Source organism: Piliocolobus tephrosceles, chromosome 13, assembly GCF_002776525.5.
Source record: "Piliocolobus tephrosceles isolate RC106 chromosome 13, ASM277652v3, whole genome shotgun sequence".
NCBI classification, from domain to species: domain Eukaryota; kingdom Metazoa; phylum Chordata; class Mammalia; order Primates; family Cercopithecidae; genus Piliocolobus; species Piliocolobus tephrosceles.
In genome coordinates, this window is record NC_045446.1 from 108,326,293 (window position 1) to 108,348,728 (window position 22,436).

Below are 22,436 nucleotides of genomic sequence, written 5' to 3' on the forward strand. Positions count from 1 at the left end.
TAGCCTCCTGTCTCAGTCCAGCTATTCCTCAGCAAGTGCCTGGAGGAACAGGTGATTCATTTTATTGGTCTGACTCCAAAAGGCTCTAGGCTTCCTCAGTTGATAGCTTCCCTCCCCTCCAGCATGAAGATGCACCTAGCACCAAGCTCCAGGGAGAGGTGCTAGCCCTGGAAGAGGAGCGGGCTCAGGTGCTGGGGCGCGTGGAGCAGCTCAAGGTCCGTGTGAAGGAGCTAGAGCAGCAGCTGCAGGAGTCAGCCCGAGAGGTGAGCCATGAAGTCCCTAGCTAGACTCTTCCCTAGGCCAACTGAAGGCCCCAGAGAGGGGCCACAGTCAGCTGCTTTGATGGGGATCCTGGTGTCTGCCCCCAGGCCGAAATGGAGCGGGCACTGCTGCAGGGAGAGAGGGAGGCAGAGCGGGCACTGCTGCAGAAGGAGCAGAAGGCAGTGGATCAACTGCAGGAGAAGCTGGTGGCCTTGGAGACAGGCATCCAGAAGGAGAGGGACAAGGTAACCCATACCTGGCCCGGCTTAGTGCTGGGTACCAGTGGCCTGGGAGAGAAGGAGAAACATCTTCTCTGGGGCCCTGCACCCCTCACTTCATCATCCATTCTGCAGTACAAGTGGTCTCTGTGGCCTTCCAGGGACAGGGTGACTTGTCCTCCTCTGTGGAAGGTACCAGCTTGGAGGGCACTGCCAGGGGCTGGGCTGGTGTCTGGGGTCTCCTCTGTTTGGGTCTGTGTGCTACCTCTGGGTGCCTGCCATCCTAGGCCCTTTATGGCCCTTCTAGGCAGTGCCAAAGCCCCTTCTTGGGCAGTGAACACAGCCCGAGGGACTGACACTGGGGAGTGATTCAAGTTTGGGTCCCACCATCTGGAGAACATCTCCCTCCAAGCATGCCACAAGTGCTTACATTGTGATCTTTGGGAGATGACCCTCGGGCCTCTGCTTCCCTTGAGCCTTCAGGATCTGCAGCCTCCTGTCCCAGGTGACCCTAGCTCCTGCCCCTGCCCCTTTCAGATTTCGTGCCAGCCTGCAGGGGCCACTCCCAGATGCCCAACACCGTGCCAAAAGCTCTGAAGTGGAGAGGGGTCATCTATTTCTGGATCTGACAGTATTTTTCCAATAATTTAATTTTCCTTCTGGATTTTTTGAGTTTCTTCCTCCTGCCCTCAATTTTGAGGATCTTAAAAATTCTTTGACCCGTTTTTTTTTTTTTTGGAGCTTTGGCTCTGGCCCCCAAAACCACACTCCCAAATTCTGTGCCAAATTAACTCCATGCTTGCCAACTAGGCCTACACTAATGCCCCTTCTAATCACTGACCTGGGCTTTCCGCATGCCCCTAACTGCCAGTGCCACCCAGGTAGGGCTGAGCCATGCCCGCTTTTGCACTAACTCAATGGGTGCCTCTGTGCCCCTGGCCTCTCCCCTCTAATGCTGCCTCCTTCTTTTCTTGGTGTGGGACCCCAGAATTTTGATATGAAAGGAATTGGCAGGAGGACTGGTAGCTCAACTTTACTCAAGGGGGCATTGGCAGGAGGGGTATAAGGGTGGGGGAAATGCTTGGCTGTGGAGCTGCTCAGACTGAAGTTCTTCCCATTGGAAATGCCTAGGCTGCTGTCTTAGGCTACTGTCTGAGGACAGCGTGAGATAACTCAAGGAAGCTTCCTGGCAGCTTCCTGTACAGCAGACCGGGCTGTCTTCCACCTAGTCCCCTGCCTGCCTTCTGGAGCCAAGCAGTAAGGAGGCCCAGTTGTGGGCATGGTCTTGGAGGGCTTGAATAGGACCTCTCTGCCAACACAGTGGCTACCCTTCCTAGCTTTCCCCTGGGGCTTCCTAAATGCAGATACCCATCAGAGGTTGGTAATGGGTAGCCCCTACTCTTCCCCTCACCCCAAGCCACCTATAACACAGGGTATTTTAAAGGCTGAGTCCAAGGCTGAGGAAGCACCTAAACCTCAGGAACTGGCCTGATCAGGTCCTCCTCTCTGGCGATGGGTAGATGAGTTGGGTAGAGGGGTGGGAGTGACTGGGTTCAGCACAGGGCCTCACTCCCAGGGATAAAGCTCAGCATTTCAGAAGGAACCTGCCTAATCTCGTTTCCCACTGACCTGGAGTTTTTTGGAGGCCTGGACTTCACTTTCTCTGTGGGGAAGAAAGAAGTTATTTGAGGCTGTGGTAGTGACGGTGGTGGTGGTGATGGTGGTAGTGATGGCAGTGGTGTAGAGGGTTCACTCGGCTTCCCTCCCCTGCCCCCAGCCCATGGCTCCACTCCGACTTTTGAATCAGTAATCACAGTTTCTCCTCTGCCTGTCCTTTGAGGGGTGACTCACCAAACCCTTCCCTCGTCCCCCTTCCTGCCCTCAGAGGTGTCATCTCACCCCAGACAGAACAGTCCACCCCCTCTGTACCCACTCCTGGGACTCTTATTACCATGACAACGGCCCGAACTAATTGCAACCCTCATCCCTGAAGTTCAGCCTGCAGGGCCAACACCCCACCCCGACCCTGGGCAGGAGGGGAGGGAGGCCAAGGGTGTTGGGCTGGGGTCCCTTCTGCCACACTGCTTTAACATCCTCAGCTCCTGATTCACGCCCAACCCTGGATTTAACCCTCACCATCACCTTTTACCCTGGGTTAAATTTTGGTCTCTGGGCTGTGGTAGAAGGGGAGGGATGAGAACTGGAGGCTCCGATTCTGTGATGCGGAACCAGCCTTGACTGGTTTGGAGAGAAAACAGAGGGCCTTTTCTCAGGACCTACCCAACAATTTCAGTTCAAGGGACCCCAGGAGACCAAAATCTGTGCTCTGCCCCCACACCTCTGCCTGTGTTACCCCACCCCCTGCACCTCTGACTGCTGTGTTACCCTTCAGCTCCTGGCCTCGGGCCCTCTGCCTCTTCACCTCTTTCCCTCCTCACTTTCCCTTTCTACTCTTTTCTTTCTCCTCACCTGGTTATTCTCCTCTTTGATTCCAGCCTTTTCTCTTCTCTCAACCCCCATTGCCGACCCCCATTCTGTCCCGCCCTGGCCTCCCTCCCGCGCTCCCCTCCCGCCGCTGCCGGGCCGGAGTTGAGGAGTGTGTGTTCTGTTTCTCCCCTGTGCCCCGCCCTCTCCCTCCCGCCGACCAGGAGAGGGCGGAGCTGGCCGCGGGACGGAGGCACCTGGAGGCCCGCCAGGCGCTCTACGCCGAGCTCCAGACGCAGCTCGATAACTGCCCCGAGTCAGTGCGGGAACAGTTACAGGAGCAGCTGAGAAGGGTCAGTTCCACCGCCCCCCCTCCCCCGGCCCCCGCGGGCCACGCCCCAGAAGGAAGAGAGGAGAGCGGTGGGACGGGACCACCTGGTCCCTGCAGTACCTGCCGGACACCAGGGTTGGTGCTGTGGCTTGGAGGGAACCGGGAAGGTTGGGGGGATCAGCGCTCCAGGCCATGATGCCCGCGAAAGGGCAAGGCCAAGTACAGCGGGAGCTGGGTGAAGGCAGGTTTCCTACCCAATTTCCCCGGGTCCAGCCCCATACAACGCATGCCCCTGTGGCCTGGCCTTCCAGGTGCAGAGTGGCATTGCAAGCACCACCCAACCCCCTTTGTCACTGTCGTTGAAGGAGGCAGAGGCCCTGGAGACTGAGACAAAGCTCTTTGAGGACTTGGAGTTCCAGCAGTTGGAGCGGGAGAGCCGCGTGGAGGAGGAGCGTGAGCTGGCCGGTCAGGGGCTGCTCCGGAGCAAGGCTGAGCTGCTCCGCAGCATCGCCAAGAGGAAGGTGTGCCCCACTCCGTTCCCTGCTGCGTGCTGTTGGAGGCCTGTGACCTGGGTTTGAATCCCAATGACTTCACAAAAGTTAACTTCGCCTTTTGTGCCTGGGTTTCCTTGTCTGTAAAATGAGAATTATAACAGGTTGTTATGAGAATTAAACAAGATGTAAAGACAGAATAAGATGTGATTGTAGTAAGCACTCGGTGAAGAATAGCTATTATTATTAAGCTCTGACTCCCCTCGGTCTTCCAGTGGAAAGTGGATTCTGCTCCTATTCAGAGCTTAGCACTGGCCCATCAGGAAGGTGAAAGATGGAGGAGGAGGAGGTTTGCCCTGTGCTTGCAGAGCTCTTGTCTAGTGGAAGTGCTGGGACACACAGAAAGATTTGAGATCTGGATATTAGAGCCAGCTAGGGGCCCTAGAAAGGGCATTCATTTGGGTTCCAGCCATGGCTCTGTCCTGCCTTGGCCGAGCTATAAAACAAGGGTTATTGCGTATTGTGGCCTGGTTGGCTCTGACACGCTAGCTAGATACTGTGATTGTCTGCTCCTGATCTCGGCCAGACCACAGGATGGTGGCGCAGGGGCCTGTGTGTGAGGGTGGGGAGTAAAGCTGGGAGGAGGTATGTGTTAGTAAGGGTTGGGAAGAGGTGAGAGAGGGACTGGAGAGGATGGCTCAAGCAGCTTCCACCCTTACGGCTGAAGCTTGTGGCCAGGCATATGCACACATGCATGTACATTATGCCTGGCTGGAGTTAGTGTGGGGGAAGTGAGATGGTGAGACTGGGGAGTGGTGTCTAAAATTGGCGACTTAGAAGATTTGCTGGCTAGGCTGGGGTTGTTGGTAAATGGGGAGCTGCTGCACTTTCCTTGAGTCCAGATCCCATGCTTCTCTCCCTGAGCTGCTATCTTACAAATGCACTGACTGATGAATGGAAGGAAGAAAATTGACACACCTAAGCACATGAGTGTGTGTCAGGCACTTTGCTGGGAGCCTTCCTTGGATTACCTCATGCTGTCCTTAGGATGGTATCACAAGACAAGTGCTATTATCCCCATTTTATAGACAAAGAAACTAGGAGTAGGAGAAGCTACACATTTTGCCCAAAGCCTCCCATAATATAAGCTTCAGAGTCAGAACTGGAACCCAGGCCTGTTGGCCCAAATCCCATGTCCTTCTACTGTACTGCACTGAGGCTAGGGGTGGGCACTTCTCTAGCCTCTTCCTCCTTCTTCCTGGAGGGAATGAGGTAGGGAGCTGTAGATCAGCTAATCTCATCCCTTTGGGATTCTGGTGAGTATAAGCTCCAGGGAGTTTGGGAGGGCTTGGCAGTAGTGGATTCCTTTTCCCACACCCACTCTGGCTCCTGGGAAACCGGAGCTCAAGCCCTGGGACCTGGGGTATCACATTCTTCCCCATGCTCCTCCTTAGGAACTTTATCCAGCTTTCATTCTCAGACCCTAGTGTCCCACCCTAGGCTCTGTCTACCCTGGTGCCCTGTGATCCCCTGCCCTTTCCACTCTGATTCAGAGTGGCTCAGAGTACTGGCCTGGGAGTTCAATAGATGATTCTAGTCCTTGCTCTACCACTTAGCTGGCTAAGAGATCTTAGCTCCTAAATATGTTGGTGTTCTCACCCATAAAATGGATATAAATGCAGCTGCCTCATAAGGGAGCTTATTAAATGACATAACAAATGCAAAACATTTAGCAGAGTTCCTGGCTCCTAATGGGTTCTTAGTAGATGGCGGCTCTTGCAGTGAGGATTACTGCCTAGCCTACTTTGTTGTTGTTGTTCATTTTGAGACAGAGTCTCACTGTTGTCGCCCAGGCCAGAGTGCAATGGTGTGATCTTAGCTCACTGCAACCTCCACCTCCCGGGTTCAGGCGATTCTCCTGCCTCAGCCTCTCGAGTAGCCAGGATTACAGGTGCCCCCCACCACACCTGGCTAATTTTTGTATTTTTGGTAGAAATGGGATTTCACCATGTTGGCCAGGCTGATCTCAAACTGCTAACCTCAGGTGATCCAGCCTCCTCAGCCTCCCAAAGTGCTAAGATTACAGGCGTGAGCCACCACACCCGGCCAGCCTACTTTGGTCTTCTTTTGGACTGACCCCAGATTTAGGACATCATCCTTCTTTAACTCTTCCTTTCCCATGATTTGCTCCTAAGGGTGGTGGTTTAAGGCTACCTTCTTCAGGAAGCCCTCCTGGAATTAACCCAGCCCATTTTTCCCATCCCTCATCCTTCCCCCTTATTATCTTTTCATTTCCTTTTAGCACATGATTATTGAGCCAGGTACTGTTCTAAAAGCCCTATTGGGGGTATAAAGATAGAAAAGACAATGTGGATCTTATGTTTGGGGCAGGGTGGTGGTAGTAGTAACAGATATATTCACAAATAACAATAATAGAGGTAGATGGTGATACAGAAGAATATGAGCACAGAGGAAGGAGCAAAGAAATTGAGTGGCAATCAAGGGAGGCTTTGGAGAGGAGGTAGCATTTGGTCTAATCTTAGATGATAAGTAAGCTCTTGATAGATAGAGAAGATTGGGACAGCTCTTCTGGCCTAAGGAAGCGACATAAGAAAGGCCTGAGAGTTTTCAGCTACACAGCTGAGTGTACTGTGTGGCTGAGCTGAGAGGACATGGAGGCGGTAGGAGGGAGGGGAGCTGCAAAGGGTTTGGGAGCCCCGAATGCCTGGTAAGGAGTCTGTGCTTTATCCTGTGTGTAATGAGGAGCCACTGAAAGATTTTGAGGGAGGCATGATCTGACCTTATTTGTGGATTTTTAAAAAATTATTCAAGTAATCCTTTTTAGAAAGTAATTTTTCTTTTTAGAAAGATTAGAAAATTCAGATAAGCAAACAAACCTCAAAGTCATCTTAGGAAGACATTTGTGACAGTGTGGAGTGAATCAGGAAGTTGAGAGAGTGGAAGCAGAGGCTGGTGAGAAGGTCCGGACCAGGGAAGCAGAGGGCCTGGATTTGAGTGGTGGCAAGTGGGGTTGGGACAGGGAGAATGAGGCAGATGGAGTGTCTCTAGGCTTTGGGACCCATTGGTTGTGGGGTAAGGGAAGGGAGGTTAGAGGATCTGAGTGGTGTGCCTAATGGCACAGAGGTCGTTGGTCAAGGGAGGGAGGAAGGAGGGAGCTCCTTCCCCCTGAGGGAAGGAGCTCACATGGCAGCCTGTGTTTTCTTAGGGTGAGTTGAGGCCAAGCAGAAGAGCTGGTTGATCCCCTTCACCTGAGCCTTCAGTCTCTGGGCAGGAGAGCCAGCTAGTTCTCACCTTGAGCTCAGCCCTGTCTCCCCAGGGCCTGATCAACCACCCCATCTCCTTTAGGAGCGCCTGGCCGTCCTGGACAGTCAGGCTGGGCAGATCCGGGCTCAGGCCGTACAAGAGTCAGAACGCCTGGCCCGGGACAAGAATGCCTCCTTACAGCTGCTGCAAAAGGTAGGGTCCCTCAGGTTGGGCTGGGGGATTTTGAGTAGGGTAAATGGGAGGGGAGTGCAGAAGGGCTGGGGTGCAAACGTGCTGGGATGGAGCACAGGGACCCCCTCACACAATCTCCTGGCTCCCACTCCTCTTTGACTCTCTGCCATTCTGGGCTCGCAGGAGAAGGAGAAACTGACTGTGCTGGAAAGGAGATACCACTCACTCACAGGGGGCAGGCCTTTCCCGAAGACCACATCGACCCTCAAAGAGGTATCATGATTGGGTTAGCCCCAGCTTCAGGCCCAGGGGGTGTCCTGGGAGGCTCTGAGTAACACACGGCACTTTCACCCCAGTGGCTGAGGTTGTATGGGGCATCTCCCTGAATGGGAGAGATTTGAGGAGGAATGGCCCCAAGCTCTGGAATTTGATCTTCCATGACCACCAGCTGTCTCTGTTTAGTTGCCTTTAGGATTCCCAGGAGCCCACTGATTTCCCTGTTTTTGGTGGCTGAATATATGTGGGGAGACTCAGGGGTCTGGGTTGGGTGGGTAGACAGCTCAGAGGCTTAGTAGGGGCTGGGCTGGATGGACTCACCTTGAAGGGGAGCATATGGATATAGGAGTGCTGATCCTGGGGCTCCTGGGCTTCAGTCCTGAGTTAGGCGTTTGTCTCAGAAGAGGATATTGAGGCCCCTTAAATGGTTCTTCCCAAGGCTGTATGTCTGGTGTGTGAGTTCCAAATGGAACATATCTGGTTTACCAACTTCGTTCCCTCCCTCCCTGCCTCACTACACAAACAATTTAGGCCTGGGGTGGGGAACCGGGCCAAGTGTGACGGATGCAGCCCCTCACTCTGTCCCCTCTCTGTAGGCCGAGCTACTCACCCCCGAGTCCTCAGAGATGGGGCTGGGGACTAAGGCTCTGGGCCTTTTCCCAGGGTCTTCTCAGGCTGGGGCCTCCTCTGTCTCTTTAATCCCACCTGCTTCCACTCTTCTCTGCCCCAAAGCACAAGAGGTAATCACAGCTAACTGCGTGCTCTGCTTTGCCCACTGCCTGCCTGCCTGCCCGCTGAGCCCCTGCCTACAGTTCCTCCCAGGGCTTAGCTGAAGGGCATGTGGTGATAGTTTCTTGGCTGGCCAGAGTTTGGGAGAGTGTGTGTGAGCGTGCCATGCCACCATTCCATAGAGTGCCTGGGCAGCCCATTGAATTGCATATTAATTTGCCTATATTCTGCATGCCATTCATCAGTTCGCACAACAGGCTGGACCCTCTGGCTCATTTTTCTTTTCCATGACCCCAGAGGACAACCTGGTTCTAGAGCTAGGCCTGGATGGGCCTTGGGTAGGGCAGGCTTATCATCCTGCACCTTGATTCAGCATGCGTTGTGGAGGTCTACCATGCTCCCAGCACCCAGATAAGCTCAGTTTCTTTCTTTTTTTTTTTTTGAGACGGAGTCTGGCTCTGTCGCCCAGGCTAGAGCGCAGTGGCCGGATCTCAGCTCACTGCAAGCTCCGCCTCCCGGGTTCACGCCATTCTCCTGTCTCAGCCTCCCGAGTAGCTGGGACTACAGGCGCCCGCCTCGTCGCCCGGCTAGTTTTTTGTATTTTTTAGTAGAGACGGGGTTTCACCGTATTAGTCAGGATGGTCTCGAACTCCTGACCTCATGATCCGCCCATCTCGGCCTCCCAAAGTGCTGGGATTACAGGCTTGAGCCACTGCGCCCGGCCTTTTTTTTTTTTTTTTGAGACGGAGTCTCACTCTGTCGCCCAGGCTGGAGTACAGTGGCGCAATCTCGGCTCACTGCAAGCTCCGCCTCCCGGATTTTACGCCATTCTCCTGCCTCAGCCCCCCGAGTAGCTGGGACTATCTCGCCCGGCTAGTTTTTTTGTATTTTTTAGTAGAGACGGGGTTTCACCGTGTAGGCCAGGATGATCTTGATCTCCTGACCTCATGATCCACCCGTCTTGGCCTCCCAAAGTGCTGGGATTACAGGCTTGAGCCACCGCGCCCGGCCGATAAGCTCAGTTTCTAAGGACAGGTGATGAATACGACAGTCCCTGTTCTGCCAACCCACAGTTGAATGTGTTGGCATCTTTCTAAGGACTCACCTTGGGCAGTGGGCCCATTTTTCTGCTAGGCTTTTAGCTGTTCCTTGCTAAGGCCTCTTTCTCACAGCCCATCTTGCTCAGGCCCTGGTGATGTCTCCACCTTTCCCCACCTGTTTCTAGCTCCTGCCCGGACTGATGGGGTGTGAGGGGACCCTGGGGAATGGTATGACTGGTGCCCAATGTTGCATGTGTGTGCTCCACTGGGGACTGCCAGGTTGTTGGGGATGGGGGTTCTCTGGGAGCTGGGTTCTGATCCTCAGTGTACTCTTAGAAGGCCTTCTGTGGGCTTCTTTGCCTGTCTCCAGCCCAGGGCGAATTCAGGTATGGGCCTTCAGGGTCTGCTTGGGTCAGGACTGGATGCCAAGGTGGCTCCAAGAGTGGAGGGGCAGGAGGAGCCTTCAGACTGTTGGTTCTGCTGCCCTTTTCTGGTCTCTGTCACTCCTTGCAGCCATCTATGAGCATAGCAGGCACCCTACCCCTGCCTTGGAGTTTGTATTGACCTGGAGTGATGGCCCTGTGGCCTGGCATGGAGTTTGGGGTGTTGGGCACCTTGTTGAACCCTGTTAACCCCTTTCTAGGCCCACCCCTACCCCTTCCACTGGGCACCCCAGGAATATGTGACCCTGGCAGAAGTTTTCCAGCTGTGTTCCCGCTTGGACCCCTATGCTTCTGCCACCCCCCCCCAGTGTGCTCGCCCAGCCCCTGCCTGACAGTGAGGTACCAGCCACTGAGGGTGCCCACCAATGCCCACGGACCTCTTTATGGATGGCCTAGATTCCCCCTTGGGCCTGGGTGGAGCTGGGGGGACAGAAGGATCTGTGTTCAACAGAGAGGGAGAAGGGCAGCCTGTATAAGGGGAGGTTGGGAGTGGTTTCTTTTCTCCCCTAGGGCCTTGGGAGCTTTCTTCACCTCCTATGGCCTGGGAAGGGGCAGGCCTTCTGCTCTAGGATGAGGGCATCGAGTTGAGAGGACTCTGGTTTTCCTAGGCTGCAGGCTCTGTACTTCCTGTCCTTTCCCTCTCTTCCCCTGTGGGTAGGGCCATCTTATGTATTCTAGTTCCATTAACCTCTTATATTCCCTCCTGCGTCTGGCCTTGCCCCAAGTACGTGATGCTTGAGCAGCTAAAGGTGATGCGGGACACCTCGCCCATGCCCCCAGCCCCTGTGCCAGGCCTTTCTCCCTGGGCCTCCGCCTCCCGGGACCTGGTTCCCACCACCTGCCTTCCTCCCATGCTGCCCTCCTCCTCGTTTGCTTCCATCACGCCTTCACCCAAGGTTGGTGGTCTGTGAGTTCTTGCTACCCCCACCCATGACTGGTGTGCTGCGTGTGTGTTTTGCTCCTGCTCACCTGGCCTCCTGGCTCTGGGCCAGCCCAAGGGGAGTGCTCAGTGCCTGCAGGCTCTGTCTGGTGGCTGGTTTCATGGTTGGTGTAGCACATGTCTGTGGTCTGGAAGTTGTACCCTGACTGTTTCTCTTGGCCCTTAGTACATTCAGGGCAACTGTTGTCTCACTGTTTTTCTCTTCTTTTTCTTGATGCTCTCCTTTCTCCCTTCCTTCCTCCCCTTCTTCCTTCACCTTCCTGTCCATTCCCCTGGTATGGCCTTCCTTTAACCTTTCCCCTCCTTCTTCCTCTTCTTTCTTCTTTCTCCCTTCTCCTGCCTTTTCCTTTCCCTTTATTTCCTGGCCTTTCCTCTCCATCCTTCCCCTCCTGTCCCCTTTTCCCCTCCCTATTCCCACCTCCAGATGGAGAAGCTGCTGCTCCCTGCTGTAGACTTAGAGCAGTGGTACCAGGAGCTGATGGCCGGGCTGGGGACTGGCCCCACTGCAGCCTCCCCTCACTCTTCTCCCCCGCCTCTGCCCGCCAAAGCTTCCCGTCAGCTGCAGGTAACCCCTCCTTCACTGCCCATCCTCCCCAGCCTGTGCACCTGTCCACTCTGATACCTCCTGCCAATCCATCAGCCACACAGTACCACCTTGAGTGGAGGCGTCAGCCCAGTCAGGGCAATGAGGGCATCTCTGGGCCCTGAGAAGGTCACTCCTTGGGCAGCTATCCTGGCATTTGGGCAACCAGAGGGCCAGCCTCCATCGTCTAAAACTGTCTGATTGAGTGTCTGGTGGAAGGGGATTCTGGAGCTATGGTCAGGTTGGGAACTGTTTGGTGCCCTGTGCTGAGCTAGGCTGTGGGTCTGGCCTATGCTTGGCAGCCCCCAACACCCAGAGCTTCTCACCCAGTCTGGGGGCCTGACAGGCTCTTGGGCCTGTGGCAACTGGAACTAGTGTGTCCTGAGAGAACTGCCAGTATTTTGTTCTCCTGGTTTCTCCAGCAGTGACACTTGGAAGCAGAAAACAAGGGGCAAAGACTCTGAAGTGACAGCCCAAGCCTCCGCAGAGTTGCCATGGAGGGCGTGGGCCTACCTGAACCTGCAGCAAGCAACTGACCATGGGGTGGGAAAGGGAGCTGGGCTAGTCTTCTCCTTAGGTTTCCTCCACTGACCTGCTGCAGTGCCTAACATTGACCATTTACGATCATCCGTTGAGTGAATGCACTGCATCTGTAAGACTGTGACCTCAGCTAAAATTTCATGTTTCCTTGGGGAGGAGTTTGATCATATAAGACTTCTACTGTGTACCCAGCTGGTTAGAGACTAACATGTTTTGATTCTCTTAATCATCACCATAGGCCTTTGAGGTAGATAAAGTTAACTCATTTTATAGATGAAACACTGGAGCATGGAGAAGATAAGTAATCTTTCCAAGGCCACACAGCTAAGAAGTAGCAGAGCTTATTTCAAGTCAGGGTTTGTGACGCTAAGAGCCATATTTACCACATGCTAGTGCTGCAGGGGAGCTTGGCCATTATTTAGTCTAGTCCTACCCCCTTCTTTTGCAGAAAAGGAAGCCAAGGCCCAGAGTAGGGAGGTGTGTGACCGAGATAGGACCAGAGGGAACCCAGTTTCTAGTTGACCTCCTGCACAACCCTGCCTGACTGACATTAAATCCTTGCATGGGTCTGTTTACAGGTCTTTTCTTAGACCCAGGGTTGGGCTAGGGATTGGCCCAGGGAGGAACAGCATGGAAAGGAGAATTGGCAGCTGCCAATAGCATCTGGCCATTGGGCTGGCTCAGGAGGCTTGTTGTCAGAGCCAGAAGGCCTGAGGCCTAGTGCCAGGGTGATACATCAGATCACAGCCAGACTAGGTGACATGGGGGAGGTGGCCAATGGGGGAGCCAGAAGTCACTGGGCACTATCTTTTCTTTCCAGGTTTACCGTTCCAGGATGGATGGCGAGGCCACCAGCCCCCTTCCCCGGACCCGCAGCGGCCCCCTTCCCTCCTCCTCTGGCTCTTCCTCCTCCTCCTCCCAGCTCAGCGTGGCTACCCTGGGGCGTAGCCCCTCCCCAAAGGTCTGAGGACAGTGGGTGGGGCTGCACATGTGGCAGGGGATGGAGACTGTCATGCTGGGGAGAGGCCAAGACCACCCATAAAAGCCTTGGGAATGGGAGTGAGGGCCTTCTGAGCCCAGGTCCAAACTCTCCATTCCTCTGCAGAGCGCTCTACTCACCCAGAATGGCACGGGCAGCCTTCCGCGCAACCTGGCAGCCACACTGCAGGACATCGAGACCAAGCGCCAACTAGCTCTGCAACAGAAGGGTGAGTGACTGCCCCGCCAGCCCACCTGCTCTTCTGAGGGGACCCTGGATAGTTGCCATGCTTCCTCTATGCTCACACCTTTCACAGGATGTTTTTCCTTTCACTGGGATCTAGGCCAGAGCAGAAAGGATTTAGAGGAGTGGGTACCTAAAGAAGAGCTTCCTGGATATTTATCTAAAGCCTTCAGGGCCGGAGACTAAGGGCCTAGGGGGCTGTGACATCTTTCCTAGAGAGCCTAGCCAATAAGGGAACTGCTTGTTGACCTGAGTCGGGTTAGACATTGCCCTCTCTGGAGGCAGGGGATGGATTTGATTACTTCTAGAAATGGTTGCCTGAGATATTGGCTCTGGGGACCCAGGAGTCCTTGTTGCTTGTGTGCAATTTGGTTGTTTTGAAAGCCCATGTCTGTGCCTCTCTCTCCTCTTACCCCCCCGTGTCTCTACCGTACCCTCTGCCCGGGGTCCCCCACGCCAGTCGAGTTGCTTCCCGCCGAGCCCCTCCCAACCGACGACCCAGCAGGTAGAACGTTGGTCACAGAGGGCATTGCTTTGGCCAGGCAGCCCCTGCCCTGGCATCAGCATGATGTGTCCTGCCCAGGTCCCCACTGCCTGCAGGCAGGGTCCCAGGCTGAGCTGGGTTGGGGTGTCTGCTGGCCTCACCCCTCCAGCTGGCCTCTCTTCTGCCCTCAGCTGTGCTCTACCGTGTCTCCCCTGCCTTCTTTCCCGCATTTGTTGCTTTTGCTTCTGCATCGCAGAGGGGTCTGCATTGGCATTCTGGGTGCTCATGGGGTTTCCGCCATCTCTTCTTTCTCCCTTCTCCAGCAGGCAGGGTGGGTGCATGTATCCTGCCTAGACCTACTTAGGCCTTGGTTGTGAGCTGGAGCCAGCTGGCTGTCATGCTGCCCGGGCACTATTTGGGTAGGTTTGGTGTCCTATGTGGACTCAGGATGCGAAAAAGCACTGAAGCCAGACTGTGCATCTGTGGCCGGTTGTGCAGGCGACTGAAGCATTGGCAGAGCAGCCAGGCCTGGAGCTTCAGGGGCCTTAGGGAAGCTGTGGGGAGAGGGGGCTGCTCTGTGTTAACCTCTCCCTGCTTGCCCCTCCTTCTGTGTGTGGTGCTGCCACTGGCCTGCTCCATAGCTGGGTGGGGAGCCCACTGTGACTCCCATCTGTCTCTCCTGCAGGACAACAGGTGATTGAAGAGCAACGGCGGCGACTGGCTGAGCTGAAGCAGAAAGCGGCAGCTGAGGCACAGTGCCAGTGGGATGCCCTGCACGGGGCAGCCCCCTTCCCAGCGGGCCCCTCGGGCTTCCCCACTCTCATGCACCACTCTATCCTACACCACCTGCCTGCGGGGCGGGAGCGTGGGGAGGAGGGTGAGCACGCCTACGATACGCTGAGTCTGGAGAGCTCTGACAGCATGGAGACCAGCATCTCCACTGGGGGCAACTCGGCCTGCTCCCCTGACAACATGTCCAGGTACCCCCCACGCCTGGGCCCACAGCCTCCCTCAGCCACCACCTCAGCTCCTTGATGCACCTCTTCTTCCCCTTCTCTCCCCAGTGCGAGTGGTCTGGACATGGGGAAGATCGAGGAGATGGAGAAGATGCTGAAAGAGGCTCACGCAGAGAAGAACCGGCTCATGGAGTCAAGGGTGAGTCTGACCTGGATCAGGGAGGCACAAGGTGATGGGGCACAGAGCTGCCTGCTGCCTGTCAAGGGCCTGTGCTCCACCTCAAGCCCTTCCACCCATATTAGCCTTGCCACATTCCCTTGGGGTAGAAAATGTTTTAACAGGTTGTATTCCTCAAACGGGTTTAGGGAACCTTGGTGAGATTACAACTTCATGGCTCTTAGGAACAGAGAAGGCAGCACAGTAACCATTCTCCAACCAGTAATTTCTTGTACGGAAACTTCCAGTTTTTGCATGTTTACTTCTGTAGACTTTTTGGCAACTACAGGAATTTTGATTCCTGTCTGCCTTCATGGCAGGCCATTCCTCTTGGGACTGATTAGCAAAGGCAGGAACTGTGGGTGAAGTATAGACCAGAGGAGGAGGCAGATGTCCAAGTCAGAGTAGAGGTGTTGGCTGGGGAGCCTTGGGAGCAGAGAGGGCTGACAGCTCCTTCACATGGGCACGGAGCTGGGATTCAGCAAAGAGGAACCCGTGGTTTATCCTGGGTGTAGACAGGCTGATGAAATGTGTGCCTAGGAAGGAGAATAAATAAAGGATCTGCAGAAGCTGTTCTGTGTCCACCATTCAAGGCACTCTGCATGTTTGAGATGAGAGTGGGACGCAGAGAGTAAGGTCAGCAGTTTGAGGGATTTAATAAAAAACAGATACTGACAGTTTGAATGGAGGACCAGCCAGAAAAGAATGCCTCCTATCTTATTTATGTCTAAGTATGGCAAATGTGTAAGCATCTCCTGGCAAATGTGGGGAAAGGAGATTCTGCTAAGTTTTGAGCTGGGAAGAAATAGTAAATGAGAGTTAATGGTATAGGAGGTCTTTATTAGTAATTAAGACATACAAAGCATCACTGACATGCTCTGTATTTAATTATTTGTTTTAATGACTTCTAAAATCCTTTTATAGTGGCTTTTATAAGTTCAATTCTGACCTTAGTCTGTAGTCACTTTGTGCCCATAAAGTTTGAAGTTCAATAGCAGATGTTTCTAATTTGGAGTTTCAAAAGGCCTTCAGTTAGTGATTGGGAAAGGACTATATATTAGCTGTCAAAAAAAGTTGTCTAGATAACCCACGTTCCGAGAATTCAGATACAATTGTCAGAGCCCCATTTATTTTTTGAGTGCTTTCCTACTGGAATCAGTAATGGGCATTTATATACATGATCTAATTTCATTTTCACTATAATTCCAGGAATGGGTATTCTTAACTTCATTTCACAAATGAGGCAATTGAGGCTTAAAAAGTTTAAATGACTGGGTGTGGTGGCTCATGCCTGTAATTCCAGCACTTTGGGAGGCCAAGGCAGGTGGATCACCTGAGGTCAGGAGTTCGAGAGTAGCCTGGCCAACCTGGTGAAACTCTGTCTACTAAAAATACAAAAAAGTTAGCTGAGCGTTGTGGCAGGTGCCTGTAATCCCAACTACTTGGGAGGCTAAGGCAGAAGAATCACTTGAACCTGGGAGGCGGAGGTTGCAGTGAGCCGAGATCACACCATTGCACTCCGGCCTGGGCAACAGAGTGAGACTCAGTCTCCAACAAAAAAAAAACAAACAAAGTTTAAATGATTTTATCAGGATCACAGAGCCCATAGTGGTAGCAGGGTCAGGGTTTGAAGTCAGGACAGTCATGCTTAAAGCATTTCTCTTTAACCAGCCAGGGCTCTTGGAGAGGGTGGGCTTTGAAGATGATGCCTCCTCATGCCAGACTACCCTGAGGTGGATGCCTCCTGCAGCCCTGCCCAGGTGTGACGAGGGCCAGTGGGGGGAAGAGGATGGCCATAGTTGCTGACCCCTTGGCTTTGGGGGCAGGAGCGGGAGATGGAGCTGCGGCGGCAGGCCCTGGAGGAGGAGCGGCGGAGGCGTGAGCAGGTTGAACGGAGGCTACAGAGTGAGAGTGCCCGGAGGCAGCAGCTGGTGGAGAAGGAGGTCAAGATGCGGGAGAAACAATTTTCCCAGGTGAATGGGCGGTGGAGCACAGTGGTGGTTGGCTTGACGGTGAGGGCTGTAGAGAAGTGGGGAGACCCCAGGGTTTCTGTGTTGGGCTGTAAGACCTGTTCTACTCCAGAAAAGATTGCTGTTGGCTTAACACAAGCAGAATTCTACCTGGGACTCAATGACCCCAAAACATAGACCTACCAGGACTGTTCAAATGTGTGTGTGTGTGTGCTGGGGTAGTGGGTTGTAAGGATGTGACAGGCCACCTTGCAGACATCCAGGGTCAGAGAATAGGGTCTGGATAGGTGTCCCAGAGATGGGAGCTGGTAGTCAGGAATCAGAGTGGCTCTCCTTGGCCTCTCCAGGGCTTCAGATCTGCTTCATGAGCCTGCACTGCACCTTCCCTTCTGCTTCCCCTGCTGCCCTTCCTGCATGTGGAACTTCAGGGTGTGCTGGCCCACACCCCACAGGACCTTTCATCTCCAGTCCCCACTATCAGTGGATGACCTCACTCTGACTTTTGGTTTACGTCTCCAAGACAGAACTGTACTAGTTTCTCTTCGGGACAGAAATTCCTCCTTGCCCAAAAGCCAGCTCTACCCTTTCTCCTTAAACAGGAGACTTGAGCAGAACAATTGAAAGCAGAAGAAATTGGTTTGGGCTGGGAAATCTGCCCATGTCTCTGGTCCCAAATCCTAACTCCTACAACCCCCCATGAGAATCTGTAGGACTTAGATAGGCTGTCCCTTCTGATTAGGTCTCTATAGGCTTCCCCAGGTTGGGAGTCCCGTGGAATCTTTCCCAAGCAGTGATCACAGCTCCCTCATTTCCTACAATGCAACAAAATAAATTCCAAGGGATACGTCAACTGGATTGGTTTTGGGAAATAATGAGAAGGGGCTGGGCACAGTGGCTCACACCTGTAATCCCAGCACTTTGGGAGACCGAGGTACACAGATCACTTGAGGCCAGGAGTTCAGAGACCAGCCTGGCCAACTTGGCGAAACCCCATCACTACAAAAAATACAAAAATTAGCTGGACATGGTATCACACACCTGTAATCCCAGCTTACTGTGATGGCTGAGGCATGAGAATTGCTTGAATCCAGGAGATGAAGGTTGCAGTGAGCTGAGATCGTGCCACTGCACTCCAGCCTGGATGACGGAGTGAAATTCTGTCTCAGGAAAAAAAAAACAACAACAAAAAAAATGAAGCTCTGTGAGTTTTACCCCTGTGGTTGGAATATTTGTAAAATGCCTGGTTTCCCTTTCCTGCTTTAGTCAGTGACTGCTCTGGGAGTCTGTCTTCTAGCCCCTGTCCTGGGGCTCAGGCATTGCAGCAGTGGCCACTGGTGTCTGGTGTGGGAGGTGGATAGAATCAGCTATCTATGGGGTTGTGTGTTTTGTTTTTTTCTTTAAATAATGTGTGATGTTTCCTGGCCATTTTAATGTTCTTCTGGGAAAGGAAGAGTAGAAAAATATTCCAGCTGACTGAGAATTCTAGTTCGTATCAGAGGTAGAGTAAACCTTAGTAATTACCTAGTTCAAAGCCCATGTTTTACATGGAAGGAAACTGAGGACCAGAGAAGGGATGTGACCCAAACAAGGTCCCATGGGAAGTCAGAGACTAGATTTCTTATTGGGCTTTTCTTCCCAGAGTTCTTATCTGGCCTCTTACTTTATTCTGTTTGGCTCAGGAGGGAAAGGAGGGACAGGGCAAGACAAAGATGCTGTGTCTTGGTTATAGGTGGGAAAACTGAGGCACAGAGTGACTTCGCAGTTTGCCTGGCCCTAGATAGAGTCAACGTAGGCATAGTAGGTCCCCACTTTTGCCATAAGCCCTATGGAGCCAGAGTGACCACCATGGGTTGGGGATGGGTGATGTCAGGCTGTTGGGGTTTAGAAGTGAAGCCAAGGGGCCTGGACAGGGAAATAATGAGGGAAGAGAGGAGACTCTCCTGACCCTCCCTCTTGCTCCCAGGCACGACCCCTGACCCGCTACCTGCCAATCCGGAAGGAGGACTTTGACCTGAAGACACATATTGAGTCATCAGGCCATGGTGTTGATACCTGCCTGCACGTGGTGCTCAGCAGCAAGGTACAAGGCGTGTGTGGCCCTAGGGTGCTGGGGAGAGGGAGGACCCCATTGTGAGAGGCACCTCCTGGGTCGTTGGAATAGTGGCGTCAGTCTCTACCCTTATCTAACCAGATCTCTGTCCCAGGACCTGGTGTGCTGGCCTGAAGAGATGTTGGGGACAGTCCCCCATGAATACAGGCACAGGCGATGGCACACACTTAAGGCTTAAGGGCTGCACATTTGGGTCCTTCCTTACTCCTGCTTCCCACCAGGTCTGCCGTGGCTACTTGGTCAAGATGGGCGGCAAGATTAAATCATGGAAGAAGCGCTGGTTTGTCTTCGACCGGCTCAAGCGCACCCTTTCCTATTATGTGGGTGAGTTCCAACAAGGCCGTCCTGGGGGCCAGCCAGGACCCCTGGGCTCTGTTACCCAGGATGGCTGGTCTTCTAGAAGGAGGCCAAGCTTCCAAGTAGGGGACCAGAGGCTTGGACTGGGCCTTGCCCTCCTTCCCTGAAATGTACACAACGTACCTGGTTCACCTCCATTTATGTGTTCATTCATTCATTCCTTCATTCAGCAATGTTACTAAGCATCTAATAAGTTCCAGGTACTGTTCTAGGCGCTGGTGATAAGTAAGATGGCCACAGCTCTCTCATGGAGCTTATAGTCAGGGAAGCAGACAAGAATTATAACAATGCACAATGGGTATGCTGATAGGAGACATCCAGGCTCTGCAGGAGCATGGGGTCTTATGGTCGGAGTTGGGCTGGGAACTCCCCCTTGGACAGATTCCATCAAAGACTCCAAGACAAGCAGTTGAACAGTGCCAAGGAGTGCTCAAGATAGCCCAGGAACAGGCCGACTAGACCCTCTTGCTCCGTCAGCTCTCTCCGTTCGAGCCTCTAGCCTACTTTCCCATCCCTGGAACTTCCTTTGTACTTTTCCCACTTGGAGCGTGGGATGCTGTGTTATACCCTAGTCAGGAGAAGGTAAGGTATGCTGCAGTAACAAGAAGTCATAAAATCCCAGTGGCTGTACAGGTGCAGTGGCTCACACCTGTGATCCCAGCATTTTGGGAGACCAAGGCGGGCAAATAGCTTGAAGCTAGGAGATTGAGACCAGCCTGGGCAACATGGTGAAACCTTGTCTCTACTAAAAGTACAAAAATTAGCTGGGCATGGTGGCATGCGCCTGTAGTCCCAGCTACTCAGGAGGCTGAGCACAAGAATTGCTTGAACCCAAGAGACAGAGGTTGCAGTGAGCCGAGATTGCACCACTGCACTCCAGCCTGGACAACAGGGTGAGACTTTGTCTCAAAAAACTTAATTAAAAGGCCGGGCATGGTGGCTTATGCCTGTAATCCCAGCACTTTTGAGAGGCCGAAGTGGGCAGATCACACGCTCAAGAGATCGAGACCATCCTGGCCAACATGGTGAAACCCCATCTCTACTAAAAATACAAAAATTAGCTGGGCATGGTGGCACATGCCTGTAGTCCCAGCTACTCAGGAGGCTGAGGCAGGAGAATCACTTAAACCCAGGAGGTAGAGGTTGCAGTAAGCTGACATCATGCCACTGCACTCTAGCCTGGCGATAGAGCAAGACGCCATCTCAAAAACAAAAAAAGAAATATTAAAAAGGAAAATCCTAGTGGCTTATAAGTACTAGATTTCCTTATGCCCAATACATGTGGACTGCACATCGTGAGTTGGTGGGGGCTCTGCCCTGCATCAGTGTTGTCTTTGCTTCAGCATGCCTTTTGGGAACATTTCTGGCCACAGTGGCAGAGGGAAAGAGGCTTAAATAAGCCTGGCCTTGGTATTAAATGTCCCAGCTGGGAAGTGACACACATCATTTTTGTCCACAATTCATAGGTGGGGCTGTCTGCCAGTCACACAGCCTCACCCAGCCACAGAGCTGGGAAGAGCAATCCTGCTAGGAGCTCAGAAGAGGGGAAAGGGCTGCAGAGTTTGGTGCCAGAGATGCTCAGGTCTGGAGTGCCCTTTTCCCCCCTAACCTGGTCCCTGATCACCTGCTGGCTCCTCTAAGAAGCCTTCCCTGACCAGCCTGGGTCCTGGGTGTTTTGAGGAGGCAGGAAAGACAGAAGCACAGGTGTCCCATGTTTCTCTCTGCACCAGGAAGGTAGAGGGACTAGGGACTTTGGAGAGGAAGAAACAGGCCTGGGGAAAAGAGTTCCATTTGAGGCATGTTGAGATTGAGGTGCCTCTGGGACATCTAGGTTTAGGAGGATGGTCAGGATTAGAGGTGGAGTAATAGTTGAATCAGGTGGAATAATAGTAATAGCAGATAACCTTTATCAAGCACTTGCATGAGCCAGGTGCTATGCTAAGCACTCTGAATGCATCACCTCATTAGTCTTTGAAATAATCCTATAGGGAAACACTTTTTTTATGCCATTTTACAGATGAGAAAAATGATACTCAGAGAGGTTAAGTAAATTGCCCAAGGTCCCACAGCTCCTAAGAGACAGAGATAAGTCTGAACCTGGGCAGTCAGACTTCAGAGCAGAGAAGAGGGGAGGGAGAGGGCCAAACCCTGGGGCAGGCCTACCTGTGTGGGGAAGGAGAAAGAGGAGAGACCAGCAGAGGGAGAAGGGGCAGGAGACAGGAAGCCAGCACTAACCACATGCCAGGTGCTGGGCTGGTGCTTGGCATATGTGGCCTTAGCGTCTGTGAAACAAAAGGAGACCAAGTTCAGATGGCAGGAATAGAAATGGGAGCAGAAACAGGGAAGGAAGCCAGCCAAAGGAGCAGACATTCACAAGCAGGAGGTGTCACCAGCGATGATGGATGCTGCAGAAAGGCCAAGAAAGATGTGGCCCAAAGGCTGTTAGACTCAGGGATGGGAGCTTGTCAAGAGAAGGCTTTCTGCTGTGCATGGGGCCAGGAGCCAGATTGCACAAGATTGAGGATAGGTGGGTGGTAAGAAAGCGGAGGCAGGAGTGTGTTACTATTTCCTGTGAAGGAAGGGATGAGAGAGAACAGGAGCTGGAGGGCTGAGCAGGCCCAGAGCCAGGCAGGGCTGGTTCTTTTCCAAGGAGGAAGTGTCAGAAATGGGCCTGGATAAGGGCCCTGGGTGCCCTGCCTGTTCCACTTGGACCCTCTTCCTGCCAACTTGATAGAAATCCCCTCATTGCATGGAGTCCAGATTACATATTATCTCTAGGAAGCCTTTCCTGACCCCACCTTACTAGGAGTGATTCCCATCCTCCTCTGAAGCCCTGCATTATCCAGCATCTGTTTTTCCATGTGACATCAATCCAGGAGTGTAATGATATAATAACAGTGTCACGTTATGTGCCACACACTGTGCTGAATACCTTAAATGTGTTCTTTCATTTAATACTCATGACAACCTGTGATGCGTAGGTGGTCTCATGGAGTTCCTAGCCATGCCTTTACTAGCTATTTACATAGCTGAGTGTCTGTATTTTCCTCCCTGTGAGATTGTAGTTTCCTAAGAGAAGGGTCTCTGACTTCTCTCTGAATCCCGGTGTCTAGGACTCAATTCATTCAGCATTGAGTACCTACTGTGTGCCAGGCACATAGTTGTTTGTGTTGGAGGAGGTAGACCATGAATGGATAAAGGAGGATTCCGATTCAGCATCAGTTCTATACAGAGGAGCATCTGTGCTGTGGGAACACAGGAGAGCACAACTGTGCACTGTCGTGGTGCCATTTTGCGATGGGTTTTGAAGATTGTTTAGGAGTTTGCCAAGGAAATGGGCTGGAGGAGACAGTTCCAGCATACAGAGTGTATTATTAAGGGAACAGCG

At 52.9% G+C, this 22,436-nt stretch overlaps 1 protein-coding gene across 1 annotated transcript in view; it reads left to right on the forward strand.

Annotated features, from left to right (window-relative positions):
• PHLDB1 (pleckstrin homology like domain family B member 1) overlaps positions 1–22,436 on the forward strand; it is a 53,547-nt gene that overhangs the window by 26,698 nt on the left and 4,413 nt on the right. The window contains exons 7-19 of the mRNA XM_026449843.1: positions 123–263; positions 369–506; positions 3,600–3,755; positions 7,092–7,202; positions 7,365–7,454; positions 11,034–11,174; positions 12,553–12,693; positions 12,838–12,940; positions 14,124–14,418; positions 14,503–14,593; positions 16,438–16,584; positions 18,545–18,661; positions 18,913–19,015. Coding sequence (XP_026305628.1) covers positions 123–263; positions 369–506; positions 3,600–3,755; positions 7,092–7,202; positions 7,365–7,454; positions 11,034–11,174; positions 12,553–12,693; positions 12,838–12,940; positions 14,124–14,418; positions 14,503–14,593; positions 16,438–16,584; positions 18,545–18,661; positions 18,913–19,015 — 1,774 coding nt within the window. The remainder of the gene's footprint in view (positions 1–122; positions 264–368; positions 507–3,599; positions 3,756–7,091; positions 7,203–7,364; positions 7,455–11,033; positions 11,175–12,552; positions 12,694–12,837; positions 12,941–14,123; positions 14,419–14,502; positions 14,594–16,437; positions 16,585–18,544; positions 18,662–18,912; positions 19,016–22,436) is intronic.